Source organism: Epinephelus fuscoguttatus, linkage group LG3 (assembly GCF_011397635.1).
Source record: "Epinephelus fuscoguttatus linkage group LG3, E.fuscoguttatus.final_Chr_v1".
NCBI classification, from domain to species: domain Eukaryota; kingdom Metazoa; phylum Chordata; class Actinopteri; order Perciformes; family Serranidae; genus Epinephelus; species Epinephelus fuscoguttatus.
The window spans coordinates 27,689,924-27,715,081 of NC_064754.1; the positions used below are offsets into that span (position 1 = coordinate 27,689,924).

Here is a 25,158-nt window from a genome sequence, read left to right on the forward strand (position 1 = left end):
CAACAATCTTCCCAAGTAGGTGGTACTGGGTTTAGCCATTTTCTTGTGATTGATGTTTTATTTGCCGCCAAAAGGGCCTGCAGCAGCTTTGTATCCCTCCTCTGATTCAAAAACATAATGTGACCCAGATAAAGAGTTTCCAAGTTCTAGGATATCAGAGTCTTAAACACAGTGCTTAATGTTTTGTGGATGCCCTTCCAGTACCACCTCAGTGCGGGGCAGTCCCAGAATATATGAACATGGTTTACATCCATTGAGCCACATTGTCTCCAGCATGACAAACTTGTATTTTTGTATTCTTCCTGGTGCGGGTTCCTAAAATATCTTATAATATTCTTCCAACAATGTTCTCTCCAATCCATAGAGGTAGATGAAAACTGCAAGTATCCCTCCAGGCCTCCTCAGAGAGCCCGATTCCTGCTTCTTTTTCAAACTTTTCTTTGTTATACAAGGTGTTCACATTTTTAGCATAAAACAGAGCTTTGCACAATCTAGATACAATTATTTTAAACTTTACTTTCATACAGATTAAACAAATGAGATATAATGTGTCAATTAGTGAACTTTATAGGGGCTTTGGACAAACCCAGGCTAGCTGTTTCCCCCTGTTTCATGGCAGGGGCGGCTGTGGCTTAGAAAGTAGAGTGGGTCGTCCACTAATCGCAAGATCAGCAGCTGCATCCCCGAAGTTGAAGTATCCTTGAGCAAGATACTGAACCGCAAATTGCTCCAGATGGCCTTTCATCAGGAGTGTGTGAGTGTGCTAAAAACTGAGGAACAGGTGACACCTTGTATGACAGCCTTGGCCAGCAGTGTGTGAATGTGTGTGTGAATGGGTCAATGTGAGCCGTAGTGTAAAAAGCACTTTGAGTGGTCAGATGACTAGAAAGGCGCTGTACAAGTGCAGGTCCATTTACAAGGTCCATCTTTATGCTAAGCTAATTGGTAGTGGTTGTAGCTTCATATTTACTGTACATACATGGGGGTGGATTCTGACTGTCTGACACCTTCTAAATTGCTCCAGTGAGACTGTTCTGTTCACAGTTCTAAATGAATGCGCCACCTACATTTTAGTATCAGCCTATAACAAATATGAATAAGGGAGACAGTCAAATTCTCTGTTTACAATTAATTTCCAACATTGAGTGTAGTCTTCAGTGCTTCATCACCACAGGATGGAGACTGTAACACACACTGCAGGTACTGCACTGCCCCTCTGGATTTAAGCAATCAATTCACATCCCACCTGCTATTCAACTCACCCCTCTGCTGTGTGTCGGACAGTTCACCCCTTTGCATTATCTGTTAAAACTGACAATGAAGACACTGTTGAGCATTATCCCTTACACTATATGTATATATATTTATATTATTCAGTATAATATGACTGAGACTAAAAGTAGTAGGGGTGGGAATCTCTAGGGACCTCATGATTCAATTCAATAGCAATTCAGAGGGCTATGATTAGATTATAAAACGATTAATGATGCATCTCAGCGCATCAGATTATTGATTTCTATATGTGATTTATTTTTCTCACTGTATGACTACTTACTACTTTTAAAAAATAGCATACTGTATTTGTAGTGATCCATAATTAAAAAAGCAGATACATTTACTTGCATACCATCTGGGTCTTGGGCAGATCCCTTTTCCATTCAATCTTAAAGCCAAAATGCTTCCAATCTGTAGCATGAAATTCACCAGCTGTTAAATAATAAATAGTCTGCAGCCTTTTTGTTTTAAAAAGTTAACTGCATTGATTAATTAATTTGAAAGCACCTCACAGTAAAATGAGGGGGAGGCAGGTCATCCACTGTGTTGCTTTAATGTCTCCAGCAGTGGAGAGCAGCCTCTCTGCTGCACATTCGCTCTGGGAAAAGCCAGTATGCTGAGCGGATTGGGTGCAGGGTTTTTGAGGTGAAACAGACCGAACAGATTTTTGTCCCCACAGAGTTGGTTTAAGTTGGTTAATGCTGCAGTGAAAGTTGTTCAGCTGATCTGTTTGTTTATATGCTGATCGCTGCTCCCCTCCTTTAACGTTAGTCTCTGGTTCATGCTGAAAAACTGTTCTCAATATACGTCAGGTTCGCCTCACAAATATAATTATTTAAACGTTAAATTCAAACATCTTGCAACCGCTGCCTTTTGTGAAGATGAATTACAAGTTAACTCTGGCGTGTCCGCGCTGTTGACTGTTTGCCTCTTTTATTCCGTCAACATCAGGTTATTAATAAACATTAAGATAATCGATTATTGACATTTGTGATTCAGTGCCGAATCGTCCACATCCTCATTTAGAAATTGGTTATTTCCCTCACCCCTAGAGGGCAGGGTACCTTCACTGTGAACTCACTTATAAACTGGGGGGAAAAATACACTAAGGAATAGTATGGGGTACTGCAGGAGTTGGCATAACAAGCAAGTTGTGAAATATACAATGTCAAATCTTTATCTTTATTACCTTCCATCACTGTCCTTGCATTTAAGGATACAAACGATCAATACTTACTGATTAAGTTTATATTATTAAGATTTATTACCATCTCATGTTATTTCAATCACATTGAAGTCTAAGGTGAACGAATCATGAATCAATTCTAGTGTGAAAGTAAAAGCGTTTGCCTCCTTCCTCACTGAAGGGCATTGTGAGTGAACTTTGGTCTGACAGCATCATGAAGCTCTTATTGTGCTGTTCTTATTGTGAAAAAATTCTATTGTGTGTAACGTTCTGCAAAAAAATGTTTTAGTGACCCAGTGCGCCCTGATTTAGTGCACATCAAAAGACATTGAGACATCTAGTTTAAATAATATATCATATTTAAATATAAATAAGCTTGGTTGAAAATGACTACTTAAATGTGAGACATGTCCTCACTACAGACTGAAGTCATTGAAATGCTGTTGAAACAACTACTACATGTGACCTAGATATCTAAAAAAAACTTTTGCTTTGACCCAAATTTAGCCCCCTTTTATACAATGGAGTCCAACAAGACACAAAGCTCCAAATCAATGCTTATTGGGAAAGTTACACGCAGGTGAAGACAGTTCACAGTGTTTTACTACCTTTTAGTTAAGTGTCATTAGGAGACCTGAGCAGCTAACTGCAGACATTAAACCAGTGGTGTCACAGCTGATTTAACTGTTTGGATCATTCAGCTCTCACTCCTCAGATCCACAGCCTTTCATTCTCTATAGCTCTTGAGATAATCTTCCAATTGCCTCCTGGTTTGTTGTTGGCATAGACGCCTGCCAGCGGCATCATGGCAGAAAATACACACTGATGAGATTAGTACTCCTAATTTAAGAGGTGCAATACATTTAAATTTCCCTCAATAAAAGGCGATACTTATCCAGGCAGGTAATCTTATCTTCTCTCCTGCAAGTTTAAAGCACTGACACCAAACTGAATGTTTTACATAAACTCCCTCTGCTCATGTGTGTAAATATTATGTAAATTTCATCATTAATATTTAAATGTGAGACTCATTCTTGACAGATTTTTTTTTTTTTTTGGACAGCTCAAAGTCTTAATGTGTGCAGTGATGCTGCAGTTTTGCTGGCACCTTCTGTACAAAGCTATGTGACACTTTTACACAGCAGACATGAAGCCAGTGAATTGACGGCTTCAAGACAAATTTTGTCCCCTTCATGAAAGATGCTCGCGTGTCTGAGTGCAGGCAGGAAACTTCAGCTTGGCATGCGTGAAATCAATGTTTTCACACCAAAGGTTATGTGTTCCCTACAGCGACCATCTTACACTGTGTGTGTCTGGGTGTCTGACTGTGTGTGTGTGTGTGTGTGTGTGTGTGTGTGTTTACCTGCAGGCCCTTAGCCGTCAGAGTGCGGGGGTTGGCGTAAAAAGTGTGTAAACGTCCGTCCACTCCTCTCAGCAGCGGCTCAGAGTCTCGGACATACTGCAGGTCTCTGGATGTTCGCAGGTCTACCACCTCCATAGACTGACTCACATTCTGAACCTGGCACGCGCACACACACACACACACACACACACACACACACACACACACACACACACACACGCACGCGCGCACACACACACACAACACGCACGGTTGATATGATGAGTAATTACTGTTAGTATCCTGCAAGGCCAGAAATGCTTATGATTGGTTTTGGCTGTGGATTGATCACTGCCACCTGTTATTTGTTTCCAAACACCTGTTGTTGTTCAATATGGCTATGTGCTGATGTCATTTAATATTTAAAGGGTTAGTTCACACAAATTGCACATTACACATCTTCTTACCCATCTAGATAGTTTGATCTGCTCAGGAGATATCCATCTGTGAGATTTCTGCTTCCACCCCATTACAACAGAATTAAACATGTTTTCATGTGCGGCACAGTCCTTACTATTAAGAAACTCTGTGTCTATCTAGAAACATCGTCCCCATTTCTTTAGTTAATTCACTGTACTCTGAGTGACAATTCATTCTTCAGATATTTTTTTGTTTCAGTTTTGAATAATTTCTATAATAATTTGCTTTTTGTGTGGATTAAGTATTAACATTTTTCTCAAAAGGAAGACATTGGGCCCTATTTAGATGGTCTAAAACATGAAGCGCCAGGCGTGCGGCGCATGGGCGTGTCCCAGTCACTTGCTAGTTAGACAGTGCGTTTTTAGAGTGTCACCTCTCATTCCCTTTAAAAGAGGCGCGATTGGAGCGCATGGTGGAGAGCTAGTTAGATGGCGGACCTACCAACTGGAAAGAGTGAGCGTTTTACAGCTGAGGAGACGGATCTCAGATAACAATATAATAATATAACATAATGTAGCCTAGTATATAATGTTAAAATAAATGCAGTGTGTGGGCTTTGGTTTTCAATCAAAAAAATGATTGATTGGTCAGATAATTTCACAATTTCATTTGTCATTATTACAAATTATGATGATCATTATTACGGCGATTAGATAATTCTGATTAATGACTGACCATTAAGACGTGTTTCTGATAAATATTTTAATGTGCACAATAATAACCTTTCACATTGTAATCATATTTTTATTTGTTATCTTTTGCATATGTGTGGCTGCTTCATGTGTGTCTGAGCAGAGTGCACGCGCGTTGTGCACCTGCCTAGAGACGCATATTACTAACTTGTTTAACAGCAGAATACTGTACCGTTGACTTTAGACCAGGTTTTTGTTGGTCAGTGGCTCATTTGCTTGTTATGTCATCTAACTAGCAACGCACCATGACTGCGCCTGACCACTCCTCATTTTTAGACCAACACACCCAGAGAAGTGCAAGTTCATTTGCTAGTTAGACGACGAGGGCGCAGGGCGTGAAAATGACAACTGTGCCTGCATCTAAATAGCAATGACTCATATGCGCCCTCTGCCGTCCGCTTTAGACCATCTAAATAGGGCCCATTATCTTTTGGATCAGAAACACACTTTCCCCGAAGTCCCAGGGAACTGACTTGTTTGTAAGGTAACTCCAGCTACAGTCAAAACAGATTGGCAATAACTTAAGCAACATAACTTTCTGGAGTAAATACTAATTTGATAATTAATTATTTAATTTAATAGCTATAAAGTCAAAGCTATTCTCTGTATCGGACAACAGTGCAGCCCACCACGGATAGACCGTAGATCTGGCTTCACTTCCAAATCCGACTTGCAGTCAAAGCGCCAGCGGGAGGCAGACAGCTTGGCATCAGACAGCAGAGGCTCCTCCTTTTGCCAGGAGCAACTTTGCCACTGCTTCCCTGGACCCCACTGATGACAGCACCCTGGGCAGCAGTATCCGTCTGTGGCACCCTTTTCTACACTGTAGCATAACAAAAATTGTACCTCGATGATGATGCAAGTGTACTCGCATCAACATTACTAATGTGAAAGCTAAACAGTGGGGGAGTGGAAGTGGGGGTGATAGTACATGGGCACTATATGAATCATTTGTACCCAATATGAAAAAGGCCTAAGTGAGTTTGATTACTGTGTCACTGTGACAATTTTGACTGTTATTTATTTAAAAAGAGTGAGTGTCAGCAGCCTACCTTTGAGCTTAATGCTAACATGCTGATGTTGAGCAGGTATAATGTTCACCATCTCAGTTTGGCCTGTTAGCATGCAAATGTTTTCTCATAAGCCCTAAATGCAAAGGACGGCATTGTACAAATTAAAATTTTGACCTGATGGTGGATGAAAATGGAAGGGATCATCAAAGTTATTAGTATCTAATCCCTGAGGACATTAAATATCTCAATTTAAATTTCAATAATTTCACAGCAATCCATCCAATAGTGATGAACTAATAATGAACGAAATAATGAATGAATGAAATAATGAACTAAAAACATCTTAAGCAAAGAAGAAGGGATCAACTCAGTCATTTGGCAGGGTTCATATGCTAGTAGCTTTCTGGCTGTCAGGAAACCTTGAAAAGAGTGACTCAGAGGTAGCATGGCCGAGCGGTCTAAGGCGCTGGATTAAGGCTCCAGTCCCTTCGGGGCCGCTGCCAGGATTTTAAGGGGCACAGGGACTTGCTCAGGGTCTGTAGGCAGCCCTCTCGCTCTGACATCTCTCTATTAAATGCATGTGTAGTGTATTTCACATGCTCAAACATGTGTTTGTGCATGTGAAATACATTTCCAGCCTGTGTGTGTATATGACAATAGAGTGAGAAAAATTGCATTTCCCCTCAGGGATTAATTTAGCACTCATAATACCTCTGCAGTTAGGGCTAGTTTGATGGCGGATGAGAGGGAATCACTGCAGCAGTGGTTGTCACGCTGGTCACCAGGGTAAAAACAACGCACAGAAGCAGCCTGGTGCTCAACGTTAGCTCCTTTAGCATGGCTAGCCAGCACTGCCTCTCCCATGTTCATCATGTCAAACGTTAAACTACACAGTATACATTTTGCATGCCTGGGTCCTGGTCTTTCTCCAGCCACGCCTTATACTTGTCCAAGTAAAGCCAGACAAAAATAAATTGGCCCTTTTTCTGGCATTACATGAATTTACTACATGAAAGCACCGACTCAAGTTGGAATCTGACGTTACCTATATACAGAACAACATGACAACATGACATACAGAATGACATGACGTGACATGACTGATCTGCCTGAACATTAACACTGTCTACACAGTATATATACTGTGTATACTGTCCATGACTTTTCCTAAACTCTTTGGGTTTATTTATTTTTCCAAAACCTCTCCAGACCAAGAAACTGCTATTTTTCATTTCCATGACTTTTCCAGGTTTTCCATGAATGTGTAAACCCTGATTAGGGTTCATCCTTTTGGGAGCACAAATGTGTGTTCAAAATTTCACAGTAATCTGATTCAGGAAAGTCATATTGCTACTGAATTTTTGATGAAATCTTGTAAAGCTGTGAGCCCCACAGGCAAAATTCCTTCCTTCACAGTTTTAAAGAGGAGGTGGCAGAAATCTCAGGGACAGATGAGTCAAAACCAGACAAATAAAACCAACAGAGGTGTGAGAAAGTGTGTTTTGGGTTATGTGCAGTCTGTGTTTGAGGTGAACCAGACCTTTAATGTTGCTGCCACCGTGGCTCAACAACATGATGCAAAGTCACACGGATCATATTTCTCTTTGAAGAAGCTTCTCATTAGATCCATTTAAAACATGAGATTCTCACCTAGAGTCTGTTCTGCTCTAAAGAAACAAACACTCCCACGCTCTTCTCATTAACCATCCTGAAAATGCTACCAGATACTTCAAATCTCTTTTGATATTGAATGGAAAAACAAGCATGAAAAAAAGAAAATCCATTATAAAAAATGACCCAGATATCCAGAAGTGATATGCAAACAAACAAACAAACACTCAGGCAAAAACCCACCCACACATCTCCCACTGTAACACATGCTAGAGAGGCCGGAGACGAGTGGAAAAATCTGAGCACAACACGCGTAAACACACACATGCATACACACACAGACATTCACACTCACAGCAGGATCTAGGTGTCACACGCTGAGCTAATTAAGATTCATAAATACAGAAGCCTCCCAACAGGAACAGAGCGAGGAGCGAGGAGAAGAAGTTATTTCAGATAGTGTTCATCTTTTTTCTTACTCTTTTTGTGTGAGGAAAGTACAGGATGCAACACCAGCAGCGAATGAAAATAACCCTCGTGATGTTATCGTTAGTGCGCCATGGTTGACTTGTATTTTGGTGAGAATGCAGGATGTATATTTCCTGAAGTGTGCGCCTTGCAGTACAGCATGCTCTGGGAAATGTTTGCTGGCCTGATGGTGTTCAATAATTCATCAACTTCTGTCACAAATCACTTTTATTTCTCTCAGGACGCACATATACATTGAGAGAAATGTGCTTATGCAGCCAGATGCATATCCTCACATAAACACACACATATACACACATATGTATGAACACATAGACATTCAAGCATACAAATACCCTTACAGAGCTGCACCCTGCAATATAGAACAAAGTATTTCTTTCCCACCCATCTGTCAGTGTTTCCTTTGAGTTTAAACTCTTTTGGCATGTTGAATGACTGGGAGTCTTTAGAGGATACAGCTACTGATGTATCGGGGATACATCTGTCAGTGAAACCTGTGTGTGTGTGTGTGTGTGTGTGTGTCTGTTCATGTGTGTTTCTGCAAGTGTCAAAACAAAGAGACAGTCCAGTGAATATTTCATTCCAGTACGCTGCCTTTCCCCTGTGTTGCATCGCAATGCTGACCACTGAAACATGCAGGGATGCACTCAGAGTCAAGAGACAAACAAAAACAAATACACACACCCACACACACCTGTTCAGTCAGCAGGCGTAGTTGTCGACTCCGAGGGTCTCGTTTGCAGAGGTTTCGTGCCGGAGCGACCACCGTGCAAACACACCTGCCGTCAGGATCTGAGGCCGTGCTGTACACCTGCCAGCCCTCCTCTGAGCCTGGGTACAAACCCTGCACACAAACAAGCTCTGCGTTAATGAAGTCACTGTGGGAATACCGTGTCTGCTGTGGATTCAACAGAGAGGGTCAACAAAGTAGAACTCATTTTAAATTATAGGATTTTGCTGTTTTGTTTTTGTCTGTGTGTGTTTATTTTGTCAGTTGCTCACATTTTTTGAGAATAAACATGACCTTTGGGTACTTTTGTTTATTTGAAATAAATAAATTCAAATAAAACATGTTTGGGTGATGGACTAGTTATTGGAAAAAGCAAGGGATGTGAAGTCACCATGGACTCAATTTGCGATATTGAGTCTTGGTATATACATACAAGCGACTTAATGGTCATTTTTAACATCCTATAGACGAGACAATTATCTGAATATCTGAGAAAAAAAATCAAGATATTACTATTACACAAAATGATCATTACTTGTTTAAATATACCTTGTGTAATATGATTGCTAAGCTTGCCATTTCTACTGGTTAACACTTTTTAAAATCCTATTTTTGTCCCCCACTACCTCTAAAAAACTGAGATTGATTTGATTAATAAAAACTAAAATCAAGGCCATTAAAAAAAATGCAATTTTAATTTCACTTAAATAGAGGAGTCCATTTCTAAAATGTGTTTTTTAATAAACAGTGTAATACTTCCAGAGAAATGAAAACACAATTTTTCTCAGATGAATAATTCTTTTCAGAATGTTATGATTAAGACTTATTAATAATTTTAAGTTTAGATGCAGTATTAACCCTATGCATAGTTGAGGCTGATGGGAATGTTGTTAGCTATTTTACCATCCACCAAAATATTGGACAACTTAAAACCCTGGCCTGATGATAGCACTGGATGGCAACAGTTGTTGCAATTCATTCAGAGGTGGACAAGACTGTCTGAACCAAGGGTCATGGCAGTCTAATCAGTGCTTGTCGAGACATTCAACTATTTTTGTTTTTTGGTATGTAAAGGTTTCCAGCAATCTCTTAGATTATAAAAATAGGGATCACTTTCAAATATGCAAAGATCTGAGTCAGACACACTTAAGTCCACATTTCATGACCTGTGCTGTCAGAAAAATAAACCCAGAGGACAAAAAAGAAGAGCAAACAAGAATGCTGTGAATTGCAAAATGCAGTTGTCCTCACATCAAAACATTGCTATTGTCGGAGTGTGCTTGTCCGCAGTGATGGAAGACGTATTTCCTTTTTTTACTACAGTAAAAGTACAAATACCACACTGTAAAAATACTCTGCTACATGTTAAAGTCCTGCATTCAAAACCTTATGTCATAAAAGTACATACAACGATTCTCACAAAATGTACTTAGAGTATGAAAAGTAAAAGTACTCTCTCTGCAGTTAATGTTCCCTGTTAGTGTTTTACTACCATATACGATGTTTTAGGATCAATATTATTGCTGCATTAACATGTATGACATAGCTCAGCTGTAGTGATTGGACTACAACTTCCTCTTCACTAGCAGCTTGACTGGTGCTTGAGTGGTGCATTGTGGGATACACTTGGCTCTAAATACGTCTCTTATGTATGCTGGGAAGTGCACATCAAGTGTGGGTGAAGTGTACTCTGTTGCATGTTGTTCAGACATGGGACTGACTTCCTTATTGCCTGGTGATGTTTGAACGTGCACTAAAGTGCCCAAGATCTAAAGCACGGGTACTGGCTGGGTTGTAAAGCGATTAAGTAAAATTAAATTCAAAAATTGAGTGTGTATTTAAAGATAGATTGTCTTAAGTCTTTGCAGAATACCAATATATACCAGAGCGGTGTGTATAAACTGTGAAAAAACAAACTCAGCAGAACTTACTTCACAAATTACATCAGTGTTTGAAACAGAAATCAGCCATGACAGAAGAAAGGAAGCTTTCAGTTATGAGGGGCTGCCTAAAAGCATCACACATTTTATTTTGTTGTTTGTTTGAAATAAATCCATTTCCTCTCAATCTGAAAGGTAATTGGCGGTCCTCAGGGCTGCCTGCCACCTCCCCCAAGCTTCCTCCATCTCCAAGCGGACGCTGATCGTGCTCACAAGCAGATCTACCACATGAAAAGGGAGATACAAGGCCTGGTGGCTTTTAAGAGAGAACCACTGAAGGGAAGGGAGAGTCTTTGCCTACACGATTGACAACAGTAAACTGAGAATAAGCAGTCTGCAGGAGCTTCTAGAGATCAGGAAAAGGGAGTTCAAAGACAAATACAAAAAGAGCCAGGAGACCATCACAAAGCATGAGACAGAAATCTCCCAGCTCAAGAAAAGTCTCCAATTCCAGGAGGAGATGATGGATGCCGCCCAGCACTTGAGCAAGTTGAGTACAACGAGATGGTAGCAAGGTTTGAGACAGAGAAACAAAAAGTCTCTGAGCAAAACAACCAGGTGTTAATGGTGACATCTGAGTGGCAGAAGCTGCAGATTGAATACAAAAAGAAACTGAGACAGGTGGAGGGGCTGATCATCCAGACGGACACTAGAATCCTACATCTCATGAGGGAGAGGGATCATCTCTCTTAGAAGTACACTGACCTCTAAAACCAGCTGTGGAGCACAGTAGGTGAACTCCTTTATCTCATGGTTGAGAAACCACAGAGCTGGGAGACGGACGTTAAGCATAGTGAGGGAGAGAATATGCAACTAGATGGAGAGAAGAAGGTCTGAAAATGCAGAAGAAGAGAGCAATTGTTTGTTGCTTCACAAAAAATGTGACAAGATAGACAGAGATGGAGAAAACAAAAAGCAAATATATGAGAAGAAGGAAAAGGAAGAGAAGGCTGAGATGAAAAATAAAGAAAACAAGGAGAAGATGAAGAAGAAGAGGAAGAATTATATTCTGTACAGGATGCACAAGCGCAACAACAAGGTGGAGGAGGCTGCATGTTGTTCTGCACCAGTTGGACCACAATAGCTTCCTCTTCCTCCCCATTCATCCCTTCATCCTCCCCTCCTGCCTTCATCTCCCTTACCCCCTCCTTCTACCCACCCTTCCTTCCTCAACCTAACCCCCTACCCTTTAATCTAGTTAAATTTAGGGCAGCACAGTGGCTCAGTGATTAGCACTGCAGCCACACAGAGACACCTCCTCCTGCTTCTGTGTGGAGTTTAAATGTCCTCCTGTGTCTGTGTGTCTGTGTGGGTTTTCTCCCGCATTCTACACATATCCATATTCCAAATATATTTAAAAAAAAAAAAAAAAAAAAAACTTCGAACAAACTAAGATAAAAATCAAATAATCAAATAAAAGTTCAGTGTGTCTGATTTTTTTTTTAAATAAACTAGTCCATACCCATTGGTAGCTTTGTCACCTTCTTCCTATGCCAAACCTCAATGCCTATGTGCAGTTTCACACAGATTGACCACATCAGTGAGTAGAAAAACACGGGACAGACAGAATGACTGACTGACAGAATGACACACTGACAGTTTCCGAGATTATGTACAGCATACCATACCATGACTTAGTCATACCAAAAATTAGGGAAAAAAAAACCCAAAACACTGGGCCACAGGGGGAGCCACAGCGATCGGTCGCATTTTAGCCATTTTTAAGCATTTTTTTTGTTGTTATAGCGCCACCCACTTGCCAATTAGAGTTAAATTTCTCCAGTCACCTTGAGGCGTCCTGTTCTACATATCTACCAAGTTTAGTAAAAATCGATATGGCAGTTAGGCCTAGATAAGAAATTAGCTCTCTAGCGCCCCCATTTTGTTTGATGGGGTCAATAATGGAGGGGTCCCCTCAGATTATGTGTGGTCATATGCCTACAAAGTTGCATGGTGATCGCTGAAACCCTTGAGATGTTATACACCTTTATGTGATGAGCCACGCCCTCCGCAATATTCATTGCCTTATAGAAGCTCAATTTTAGTAAGTTTTCCATTTTTTGCCAAGAGGGAACTTTAGATACTGGTCCCTAGATTATGTTCACCGAGTTTCATGCAGATCGCTCAAACTTCCTAGGAAGAGATTGATTTGAAGTGTTTTTCAAAAAATTCAAAATGGCAGAAAATCTATATAACCGAAAGTGATGGGTTCTTGAAGCAAATTTGTTCCTCATGAGGAGAGGCATCTCTGTGCAAAGTTTCATGTCTCTACGACATAGGGGGCATGAGATATGCCCATTCAAAGTTTGTAATTTCAATCAGTTGCTATAGCGCCCCCCTTTGGCCAATTGATGTAATATTGCTTCATTCGCATCCTCTCATGACCCTCTACCACTGTGCCAAATTTCACATGGATTGACCAAGTCAGTGAGGAGAAAAACGTGGAACAGAGACACACAGATACACCCACAGACAGAGTTTTCGTCATTATATAGTAAGATGTATAAATACATTATTGTATGTCATTATGGAGGCTGTTATGTAGGATTGGACGATATGGAAAAATTAAATCACACAACACAACCAAATACCTCAATATTGCTATTGCAACGATATTGTAGGGTGGATTATTGATGCTTTCATAAAATATTTTGATTAGAATTTATATAAATAATCACCAGCAATGTGGATATAATGTCTAAGTGGGTAAAGGCAAATAATTGTACAGCTAGAACAATGTGGTAGGATCAGAAAATTGCATCACTTTACTGTAATGCAGCCTTTAAAACCAGAAAAAGATTACACTTATGATACTGTATGATGATATCCAAATACAGTATGAGATGATACTATCGAGTCTCACACCACAATATCAACAAAATATTGATATATTGCCCATACATGGTATATTCATTCATTCATTCATTTATTCATTCATTCATTTCCATAACCGCTTATCGTCTTGAAGGTTGCGGGGATACATGGCATATGATATGGGTAAATATGGTGACTACTGTGACAGTTTATTTACATCACATCTATAAGCATATGTGTGTGTGAGACGGACGTATACACTGTTTGTAGTTAACATATTTTGTCATGTATCAGATTTATGTATGGGATTGTTCCCTATGGAAGGATGGCAGAGGAGACACCAATACAACTGGACTGACAGACAAAAAAAGGTTAACAGGCTGAGATCAATGCAAAAACGTATTTAGAACAAAATAAAGGGTGCTCAAAGTGCAAAAAATAAATAAAAATGGCAGCAAGTCTTTGACTATCATCAGTGCCCTGACACTCAGCCTGTGAACCTTTTTTGTGGCTGTCCAGCCCAGTTGTATTGGTGTGCAGGTGTCTCCTCTGCCATCCTCTCTTGGTTGTCCATTGTACTGACACGCCAATGATACAAAATTTTGCTGCCCTAAGTAGGTGCAGTTTTACAGCAGCCCTAAGACTTTGCATTGTTCCCTATGGACAAATAGTCAGCGACATTAAAAGACAACTTTACCGTTTTTCAACATTAACTTCATCTCCCCAAATTTGGGGTAAACTGTGACATAAAACAACATTTATAGTGCTCTCTGTGTCTCAGGGGGCTGCTTCAAAATCTGCTGTTCTTCTGTGAACTAGTGACGCCAGTGGTGCTCAGAAGAACTGCTGGCTATTTCAGCCTGTATTTCTAGTGCTAACCCTAACCCCAACCCCAACCTAGGGGGTGTGCCCACCAAAAACAAAAATCTACCTTCTTGTCTCGCATTGCGAAGTAGCTGGGTGTTCCAAAATGGCATCATGTATTATGAGTGCAGAGGATTATGGATGAGGATAGTTTTTAAAGTGCATTTGCCGACTCAAATATTCAGGCAGAGTTTTTATTTGATCAACCCTAAGAAATGAAGTGGAAACCGGCCGACGCTGTAGCCAAGCCGCACAAGAGGGCACTGCTGGTGGGACCCTCCAGAACCCAAGCTGCAGAGAGCAAACAGTGACCAGTGGTGCCTTTGCTAAATGGCCTCCTGACACCAAAAGAAACTGAATCATTCTGCTGCACTGAATGTCAGTGTGGAAAGTGTTTTTCTGGAGGCTGTCACCACTTACAAACCAGAGAGAGCCCGTGTGTGTTACTATGCATGTAAGTTTTACTTCCCATTAGGACAAAAGTGTGCTGGAGACTATGGTTGGACTATTTGATAAAGAAAGTATTTTGAGTACATCACTTTTCTTTGGTCATTTTATTTTGCTTCTGCCTCCGATAAGTGACCAAGAGCTGCTGCATCGCCGTCTGAGAGAGAGCAGGGAAATACAGTGTGGAGCATTTCACATCTTACTCACTGAATTAAGAATTTATTTCGACCAAACCAGAGTCAATGATTTTTGGAACAGTGGACTGGGTTAACCGTGGCCAGTTGAAAAATCACTAAAGACCTTCTTCGGGATCACGAAGATAAACTGGAAAAACAACCAAAGCCAGCAGGCTGAGAGGGCAGATGATCATTGAGTGATTATTTCTGCCACCTAACACTATGTTTCAGCTGACAAAGTAATAGCTTTTGGCTGTGATGGTGATAAACTGCTTTCGAGTACTATACAGTAAGGCATGTTTGTTGTTGATAACACTGTGTTATTGAATTTATGTCATTTTTTCCTGGTGCTCAAGTTGAACAGTAAAGTCAGTTATTTCAAACGCCTCTACTTAAAACAGAGCCATGTTTGAGGCGCCCACCTCTACCTGCTGGACAGGTCTGAGGAGTATTTCGAGGTTGAGCATCAGGAGCTTGGGCACAGTGCATCCTGGTGCATGGTGGTACTGCAATGACAGGAAATATAGTATGCACAGAGGAATTTATTGTTTCAACTGACTGCATTTACCATCAACACTGATTGCATATCCACTTAAAATGTGGCAAATTTCTCCTTTAAATAACACTTGATCAATATTCCCGAGTTTATGACTGAAATAGCTAACGAGTGAGCCATCTCGCTCCTTTCTCATCTTTGTTGAAACCTGCACCTGCGCAACACCAATCAGCCCCTCAGAAACTTCAAAATGAGAGCTCTTTCATGCTTGCGTTCTTATTGCTCAGACCACGTGCTGATTAAAATTCAATCTGATACTCTGCACAAAAATGAGAGCACTGTTGTTCAAAGAGATAGAGTGGGCTATTTCTATATGAATTATCGAACGGTTAAGTCTCACATTCACTGCATGGGCGCTCTGCTGCTCTGTCTCCAGTGTGCGCAGACTATGCTCTGCTGCTCCCACGGCATGGCGCTCTGAACAGCCACATGCTATATTCCAACAGTCCAGTTTGTGACACAGTGTGATCTGACTCTTGGAGTGACTTTTTCTAAACCCACACAACTGTTGACCAATCAAGCACACGTACTAACATTCTGTTGCTGAGGCGGATTTGACAGGGGAGAGCTGGGAGGCAGGGTGGGGAAAGAAAGAAAAAAACAGGAGAGGCCACAGTGGCTGATGGGCATACAATTTTCAAAAAGGCATCAAGGCCAGAAAGAGGGGCCGTGGCCGCCGTAGCCGCCATGAAATTCCTCCCTGGGTGTATATTCATTAAATATGCTTCTATCATGTGCAAACACCACGAGCTCCATGAGCACTGGCAACAGTGTTGTGGAATATTTTGCCCTGTATCACATCCCTCAGGACCTCTCCCTTCAGGCTGTTTACAACTCGTACACAGTATGTGTTCAAGGAGCACAGTATCAGTATAGGAGTACAGTGTATATAAGAGACATGTACAGGAATCAGTTTTAAAATGTCTGTATTTTGATACGAAGGTGCCAATAAAAAGAGAATAATTTAACATTAAAAAGGGTCTAAGTCATTGTGTGCCTCTTTAAAACAAAATGAAGTGACTGCTAAAGCTATATTTCACAGACCTTGAAGTGTTTTATGTTTTTGTGTTTACTGTATTATAGCTATTTCATGTGAAAAGTGTTTTTCAAAAGGACCCAATGAGTCATACTGCTGAAGCAGTTTCTTTTGTGTATTTTCTAACACATATTTGCTCAGAATCTCAGGATGTTATTCAGGTCAGGCTGTCGTTAGAAGGGTGGACAAATATTTTCCTTTAAAAATGTTTCTGTCTAATTCTATCTTGCTGGTAAATCTCAGCGGAATTTCAGGAGCTCTCGACTGGACACATATTGTGATTTAAGTGTCCATTAATGTTAAAAAGGAGAGTGCATGCTCTTTGCACTTTATTGTACTTGACTGCACCACAGACATCTGTGTCTAAATTAGATATTTCTCATTTGCAGCTAAAATCAGCTGTGACATCTCCCACATGCCTGTGTCCAGGAAAGCTCGCAGCAGAACTGGAGAGTTTCCACCCTCTGCATCCACAGCCGGAGCTGCTGTTCTCTCTGGCAAAAAGTCACCGGCTCCCCAGAGCTCACAGAAATCTGTACAAAAAAAATGATTTCTACTCATATCAAAGCACGACTTCACTCTTACTTTAGCTGTTGCCTTTTCATAAAAATGTTTTCTGATTTTATTCAAAACTTTAACATTCAACTTATTAAGCATATAATTTGGTTTTGGTTTAGTGCAACATTTATATCCAGAAAAAAGATCACTGAATAATATGGGAGCAAATTATAAAGTAACTAATTTGAGAAGCAACTAAATACCTCATTGTTTTCTTTAATTATGATTATATAATGTTGAAATTAAAATCTGACAGGAACTAAACTAATTTATGCTGTTGCTGAACCTTAAAGATTCAAGCTGTAAAAATCAAACTTGCACATCAAGGGTAGCAAAACGACTGATTAAATTACTTCCTGTACGGGAAAGTGGTCGCTCCCAGTGATGTATCCAGAGAGAATCATCTCCCGACTCTCACCGTTGTCATAGCATTGTTTTCACCTGCAAGAGGCAGCTGTTTTCAGTGATAAGTAGTGATGGGAATTACGGCTCTTTGGAGCTCTGTTTCTTTCTGAGAGCCAGAATAATGGCTCAGCCTTCTTTTTTAATTTGATTTAGGGTGCAGGGGTTACTGGGTTTATTTGCAAAATAAATACTTGGATAATGATAGGGTACAATTTGGATGAGATTCAAAACATCAAACATTATTACACATGGGCGTTACATTAAAATATTTGGTCATATTTACAGTATGTCAAGAATAGCTGTCCTTCAATCTTTACCAATAATGATACCTCAAAACAAATTTATCTCCTGGGACAAAAGCATATCAAGGTTCATTTGGAACGGCAAAAAACCCAGAACAAAATATAAAACTCTTCAACTCGCAAGGAGTAGGGGTGGAATGCCCTTGCCAAATTTGCAAGAATATTTTTATGCAGCACAGCTGAGACCTGTAGCATGTTGGTGCATACCTGAGTATGAAGCGAGGTGGAAAGATGGAAATGGAAGTTACAGATTTACAAATTCCAATTTTGTTGGGTAATAAACAACAAACAGAAATGATAAAAAGAACAATAGATCCAATAACAAATTTTTCACTGGAAATTTGGGAAAAGATAATGAGGAAATACAAATTACAAGCAGAGAGAAAAATATTAAATTGGGTGGCGTATGATCCAAAGTTTCTACCAGGTCTGAATGACTCAAGGTTTAAACAATGGACAGAGAAAGGAATTACCCTCTGCACCATTTTTAAACAGGGGAAGTGTATGAGTTTTCAAGAATTAAAAGAGAAAGATTTTTTCAGATATTTACAATTTCGAGATTACGTTATGAAAGAGATTAGAATTGATTCTAAAACTGAACTGAATGGCATTATCCAAATTATAGTGGATGCATATCATCAGAGTAAATCTAGCCCTCCAGGATGACAGAGAAAACTTAACACTATACCTCAAAAGCAAATGGGAATCAGAGATGATTGGTACGAAATGTGCATGACAGAATGCACTACCACCAGCTCACAGACATGGAGGGAATATGGTTGGAAGAACCTCACTAGGTTCTTCATAACACCTCAGATCAAGAGCAGACAATTAAAGACCCAACAACTATGCTGGAGGCTCTGTGGTAACCAAGATGGCAACCATACACACGTCTTCTGGTGCTGCTGTAAATTAAAACCTTTTTGGAATATTGTAAATACAACTATTAAGGACATATTGGATTATGATATCCCAAATAACTGTGTCGTCATGTACCTGGGAAAAATTGATCAAGCTGTGCAAAAAGAAGGCAGGTATCTGGTTAAAATTTTACTTATTGCCAGCAAAAAGGCTATAACTAGGAACTGGTACAAAGTGGAAATACCGAAAAAGGAGCAATGGTTTGAGATCATCCTGGATATTCACTGAATGGAAAAGTTGACTTACCAACTAAAACTCAAGGGACATATATATTTGACAAAAACTGGAGGAAATGGACCACCTACATGGAAAGTGATACCAACAGTTAACTGGACTAATTGGAAAAAACTGAGAAGAAAAACCACACATGTTGGAGATGCCCCTCTGTATTCTTGTTTATCACCGGTTGTGATTGTCAACAAAATTGAAAATAAAATAAAAAACAAAGTTAAAAACAAAAATAACACTACTAATGAAATGGTATGGTATAAAAAATAATTACATAACTTTATACAGACACATATTTCAATGTATTTTGTATGATATAATATGAAACATAATATTTCTGTTCTGTTTATAAATCTTTTTTGGTCATTGTCATGTATTTCTTTTGTAGTGATTTACAGTAAATGTGCACTCTGATGGGACATGAAAAAAAAGGTGTGTTCAAATGTTAACTTAAAAAAGGAGCTGGCTCACAGAGCCGACTTGTTGGTGGCCAACATGTCACTAGTGATAATACTAAACTGTACTCCACCTGTGCAGCATCAAATAGCTGAAAGACAAAGTTAGCAACCAAAGCTGGTGAACACTGTGGAGCATTTAGCAGCTAAAGAGCCAGATATTTCCATCAGGAGCTGGTGGAGACCAAAAACAGAGCAAAACAACACATTCTCACTCCGACCTCATCACATATTGACATTTGGTCATGAACTTTCCACGTCCACATACCCTGGGTGTTGGGTGTTGTTTACATTCTCAGACACCATGCCAAGTTCTGCCTGTTACATGCATTGTCTTCTTTCAAAATACACTCCCGTTTTCACAGGAAATTAACGTTTCCATGCAGTCTCTTTCAAAATAAACGCTACAACAAACACCGCAAATTGATGCTTTTTTTCCTTCAACAACAAACACACATGGTTGGGTTTCGGCAACAAAAGCATGTGGTTAAGTTTAGGAAAAAAGAACCGTGTTTGGCTCGAGAATGTTACGGGGCATGAACACCACCGTCTTGGGTGAAGGTCAGTGTTTGTTGGACCCATCCACCACCTCTCCCGCCTGCCCTACTCGGACTTTGGCTGTCTTGACTTTTGTGCTTATTCCACCACATTTCCCCCTGACGTTAAACTATAATGGCAACCGGCCACATATCATGCTGACGTTAAAGGACGCCAGTTTTTCATTGGTCTCTGACGCTGCAAGTCACTGCTCAAGCACTGGATTTCGACAACTTCAGAGTGAGATCCGGTTCAGCAAAAAGGAGGGTGAATATTGAACTTAAATTTACCAGGAGGCACAACTTTGCTTGAATGTCATTATTGCTCCATATCTGCTGGATGTCTAAATAAGTTGCATGTGCGTCATATGAACCTAAAGGGTGATATATGTCAGAGTTGTGTTGCAGCTTTTTTTTTTAAATCTGCACTACTTTAAATGACCTGAAAATTCAGAGCACGTGAACAGAGATAGATGTCTCTCAAATGAAAATATTTCAATGCTATAAATTCAGTGTTTTTTAAATTGCAACATTAGGTATAGTGGCAGTATGAGGTAGTTGTGGTTAAATTTCACTATTCATTCAGTTGCAAGAACAGTGCAAACAGGCTTTTAATGGGAACAATATGCATTTGTTGATGTGATTTTCAAGGCTCACGGCACACAGCAAGACACTTACGTTCATCAATATTTCTAAAATACCCCCGAAGTTGTTATATAACACGTTTCTTTTTTTAAGTTTTTTTGGGTTATTTGGGACTCATTAGGTAGTGTTGAGGTGACAGCAATTGTTCCCTGAGGTCTAAACGTTGGACCCAATTCACAACGCATTAAATTAGGGAACACATGAAATCATGAGCTCATTTTGGTGAGGTTTAACTAGGTCTTCAGTTTGACCTACTTACACAAATGTTAATATTTAAGAACAATGTAAAGGCATGGCTGAGCTCAACCTGACACACACCAGCCTGTCACAGTAATCTGGCTGAGAAGCTGCCCTACAAACCCTGAAAAAGAATAACGACAGAGGAGGAAGCCGGAAAGATGGAGACGTGAGAGGAGGTACGTGAGGGGGAGGCGGAGGCCTAGAGGGAAACATCTGATAAATCAATCAGCTGGGTTTGGTGTGGTAACCTTGAAGTCCCATTTACAATGGAGCTGACGGGGGTAGGGGGAGGTTTCAAACAGGAGGACGTGGCTGGGATGAGAATTTAAGCATCGTTTGTGCCTACTGTTCAATGTAATTAAACAGAGGAGGACATACGGCACCTAAGGGCTCATTTCACACACGGGAAAAATGATAAAAATCTACTCAGGCAGCTCAGCTGATTATGATCAGTGCAAATAGAGAGGCAGAGTAGATAGCTAACAGAGCTAAATTCCTGCAAGCATTCAACAGATAGAGGCAGAGGCAGTCGAGATAGGACAAAAGAGTGTAAGGGCGTATTTTACACACACAAATCTGAATGTCTAATGTTGCCATCAACAAGGGGTACTTGCATCTGAGGGGGTACCTCTGCCAGAGGGTAAAGGCAACGATTAGGGAGTAGGTCAACTAATTCAAAAAACAGTTTAAAAATATATTTACATATTGTGTCAACTGTAACACCTAGATACTACGTAGTGCAAATGAGAGTACGTGAAAACTAGTTAGATGGCAAGCATGCAAACACGTCTAAACATTTGATTAAAAGTAATGGATAAATGGTCACAACAGAGAGCTAACCATAATGGATAAACCTTAAAATAAATTGTTTAAAGAACTGGATTAAAGGCCTGTATTTGTTATGAGCGCTTTCACACAGAATACATATTACACGGTGGGGAAAAAACATATTTTTTTCTGAATTAGGTCAACTCTTCTGAGCTCTTACAACAAATAAAAGCATCAACCAATCAAGCTGTGAGGAACAGACGTTGAAAATTGCATCACTGCCGGTTCACGTATTTTTAAAGCAAAGTATCTGCACGCAAAGTGTTGTTAATTCACCATGGCTGTGGTGTGTAACAGCCTTAATGGATAAAATGGCTAAAAGTATTGTATAAATGGTCACAATAGAGCTGTACGTAATAGATAAATGTGCTAAACTTAATGGATAATTGGTTGATATATTTAGTTGATAAATAGTTGAAATAGTTATCTTACGGTTGTGCATTCGATTTTGTAATAGTTCGCCAAAATGAATGAATACACAGGTAAAATATTCAACGAAAAGTGATGGATTCATTATTAAAATACCATCGATAGCAAGCACTTATAAATAAACATTTGAAAAAGCTAAAAATAAGGGATAAATTGTTGAAAGAGATTACTAAAAGTAAAAGATACAACTTAACCAAACAAACCTAAACACTGACATTTCCACTGCATGAAAAAGTAACAATTCCACTGTTATATAATTAGTAGTGTTAAATAACACCCAGTTTTGAACATGACAGTGGTGACGGTAAAGGAGTGAGCTCCTCTGACAGAGCTGTGAGGGAACATCAGACAAAAAACGTTGGCAGCCTCTGATCTAGCTCACAATGTATATATGTTGTATATATGTATATATGTATATATATATATATATATCTATGTGTTCACATGATTCACACCTGATTTACAGCTCCACAGCAGCTAAAGACTTCAGAAATGTCCTGTCTATCATCTCCTGGCATAGCATGAAGTAGCGAGCCTGCACTTTTAACATCTCCATCTGTTCTCAGCCAGTTCTTGTGTGTGTTTGTGTTTTTGCGAGTGTGTCTGTGTTTGTGTGTAGGCGTCCTCTTGCATGAGACTGCATGCACTTTGCTGAACTTGCAAAGTGCTGCCACAAAGCAGCTGTGAGGTGCTTCTCCAGCCAGAAAGCTAAATCATGCAAAGTCCAAGCGCGCACATAAACACAAACACACACGCACACGCACACACACACACACACACACACACACACACACTTTCTATACACACTAAAGAGACCTGTATGTGCAGTGGTCCAGCATCTACATGTCGAGGGTTGCCAGGGTGTTGCTAGGGCAACAAATCGCTGGCTGTCCCACGGGTGAGTCAGCCTTCCCCAGGAGAAATATCACCCCAGTAAGTCAGAGAGGGAGCAATCCTATTACCCCTCTGCTTGCTTGCTTGCTTGTGTGTGAGTGTGAGTGAGTGTGTGTGTGTGTGTGTGTGTGTGTGTGTGTGTGTGTGTGTGTGTGAGTTGGTGCATACTGTACATGTGTTGTTTATGAGTCCTAAACAGAAAATATTATTTATTCATTTCTTTATTTATTTATTAGTGCTATTTATTCTTCATAGTGGCGACATGCTGTGCTCTTTTTTTCAGATGTTGTTCTAAATCTGTTCCTCTAAGCGTATTTTCCTTTTTGTTTCTTTTCCGTCTTTGCTCTATTTTCTGCACCAGTGAACAGATCAAATATCTGCTGCATGTGGGCTAAACGTTCCTGAATGTGTTGATCCCTGAATTTGACTCCTTGTCTCTGTAATTGTAGATTGTCTGAGTGTTTTGCTGCAATTCAGAAGCAACAATTTCTCTAATCAAATTAAATGTCACATTAGAGGGCTCATGCAATCACAGCATACACAGAGAGTGGGTGCTGATGTGTAGGGAACAGCTGATTGAAGCATGCAAGTGTACACTGAAAGAACACAAGATAACTACAGCTGCTCCTCGACAACAAAAAAATTCTGCACTATTATATCTGACTCCTACATATTTTAAAGAATGTAACAGATGAACTTCTGGTGACAAAAAAGCACATTTTTGTTTTGGATAAAATTCATACAATGTGATTGTGTAAAGTGTGTATATACAGAATACATACACTGACGATTCGCTCATGTGTGCCTTCAGAGGAAATGACGGTTCCATTGAGTCCGACTAGCGACGGCAGAGTCTGGGACATCCAGTTAGTTACCATAGCCATGGTGCTGAGCACCGCGCCAATCTTCAACATGGGAACACTCATCCTGACACACACACATTCACACACAACACACACACACAAACAGAAACTCTGGCTGGCTCTTACACACAGTCTAAACTGTTGACAGCAGTCATGCTAAAAAACAGAGGGCACACAACATGACGCTACAGGTAAAATGTTGTGTACATGCTCATGAGTTCTCAGCTCTAGAATCCAAAAAACCACAGCCGGGATCGTCCCACTGCTGAAGTCTGCGCTCCTACACTGCCACAGGTTAGAGAATAAATCCTGGAGCACAAGCCACTCCAGATGCCTCCATGTGATGATGCATCAAGTCCAAACATCCAACGCTCAGCTCAGGCTGCAGGAGATGTTCCTGGAAACAGCTGGTTAGGTCCTACTGATCTCTGTGTGTGTGTGTGTTTCCTGGACTCCTTCCTTCGCCTGGCAGTAAGATGCTGTGGCTGAGCCAGCGCTGCTCTCTCATTTATCCACTAACTCTCTGCCTCTCCCTCCCTCCACCCTCTCTCTCTCTCTCTCTCCGTAGCTCTCCCTCTCAGACGCACTCCTGCATCTCTCCCTCTCACTCATGCTCTCATCTATTCTTTCAACTTCTTCATCAAACGAGCACATTCTCCTCTTGAACAATATTCCCTAAATGAACGAGCACATAATATAAAATATGAATTAAGATAACAAAAACCTTTTAAACATTTATCCTGTTCTTTTGTTGTCTACTTTCCTACCCACGCTTCTTTTCCTTTTCATCTTATTTTTTCGGACCCCTAATTTCCCCTTTTCATCTTTGTTGCAGCGTACACGTCTTTCTTTTCCTCTCTGTCTGTTTGCTCCTATTTTCCTTTATATTGATTAAATGCAAACGCCTACATGAAAGCACAATGCTCTGGATTGACCTGTCCCTGGTCTCTGTGTGTGCCTGTGTGTGTGTGTTAGAGTGTGCATTTGTGCTTCATGTGGATTGCAATCTGGTGCAACACTGCCACCATGTGGCCAGCAGTCCCATGTGGTCCCCGACCACAAACTCAGTATGCAAGCTGTTCCGTTGTAGATTTGATCAAAACTTGAGAGGAAGTACAAGATGTTCAGAGGATGTTTTATTTGATCTGTCTCTGCAGCGTTTCCATGGAGGAAATAAATTCCTTCCGGCCAAAAAAAAAAAAC

At 40.2% G+C, this 25,158-nt stretch overlaps 1 protein-coding gene across 3 annotated transcripts in view; it reads right to left on the reverse strand.

Moving 5' to 3' along the window:
* LOC125886208 (noelin-2-like) overlaps positions 1-25,158 on the reverse strand; it is a 45,147-nt gene that overhangs the window by 14,854 nt on the left and 5,135 nt on the right. Inside the window, exons 1-3 of one of the 3 annotated variants that reach the window (XM_049572227.1) lie at positions 23,875-24,564; positions 8,783-8,932; positions 3,825-3,980 (exon numbers count right to left, since the gene is read on the reverse strand). In XM_049572227.1, coding sequence (XP_049428184.1) covers positions 3,825-3,980; positions 8,783-8,932; positions 23,875-24,018 — 450 coding nt within the window. In that variant the 5' untranslated portion in view covers positions 24,019-24,564. Of the gene's footprint in view, positions 1-3,824; positions 3,981-8,782; positions 8,933-23,874; positions 24,577-25,158 lie in introns of those variants that run through there. The other 2 variants (XM_049572229.1, XM_049572228.1) reach the window with 2 other exon arrangements.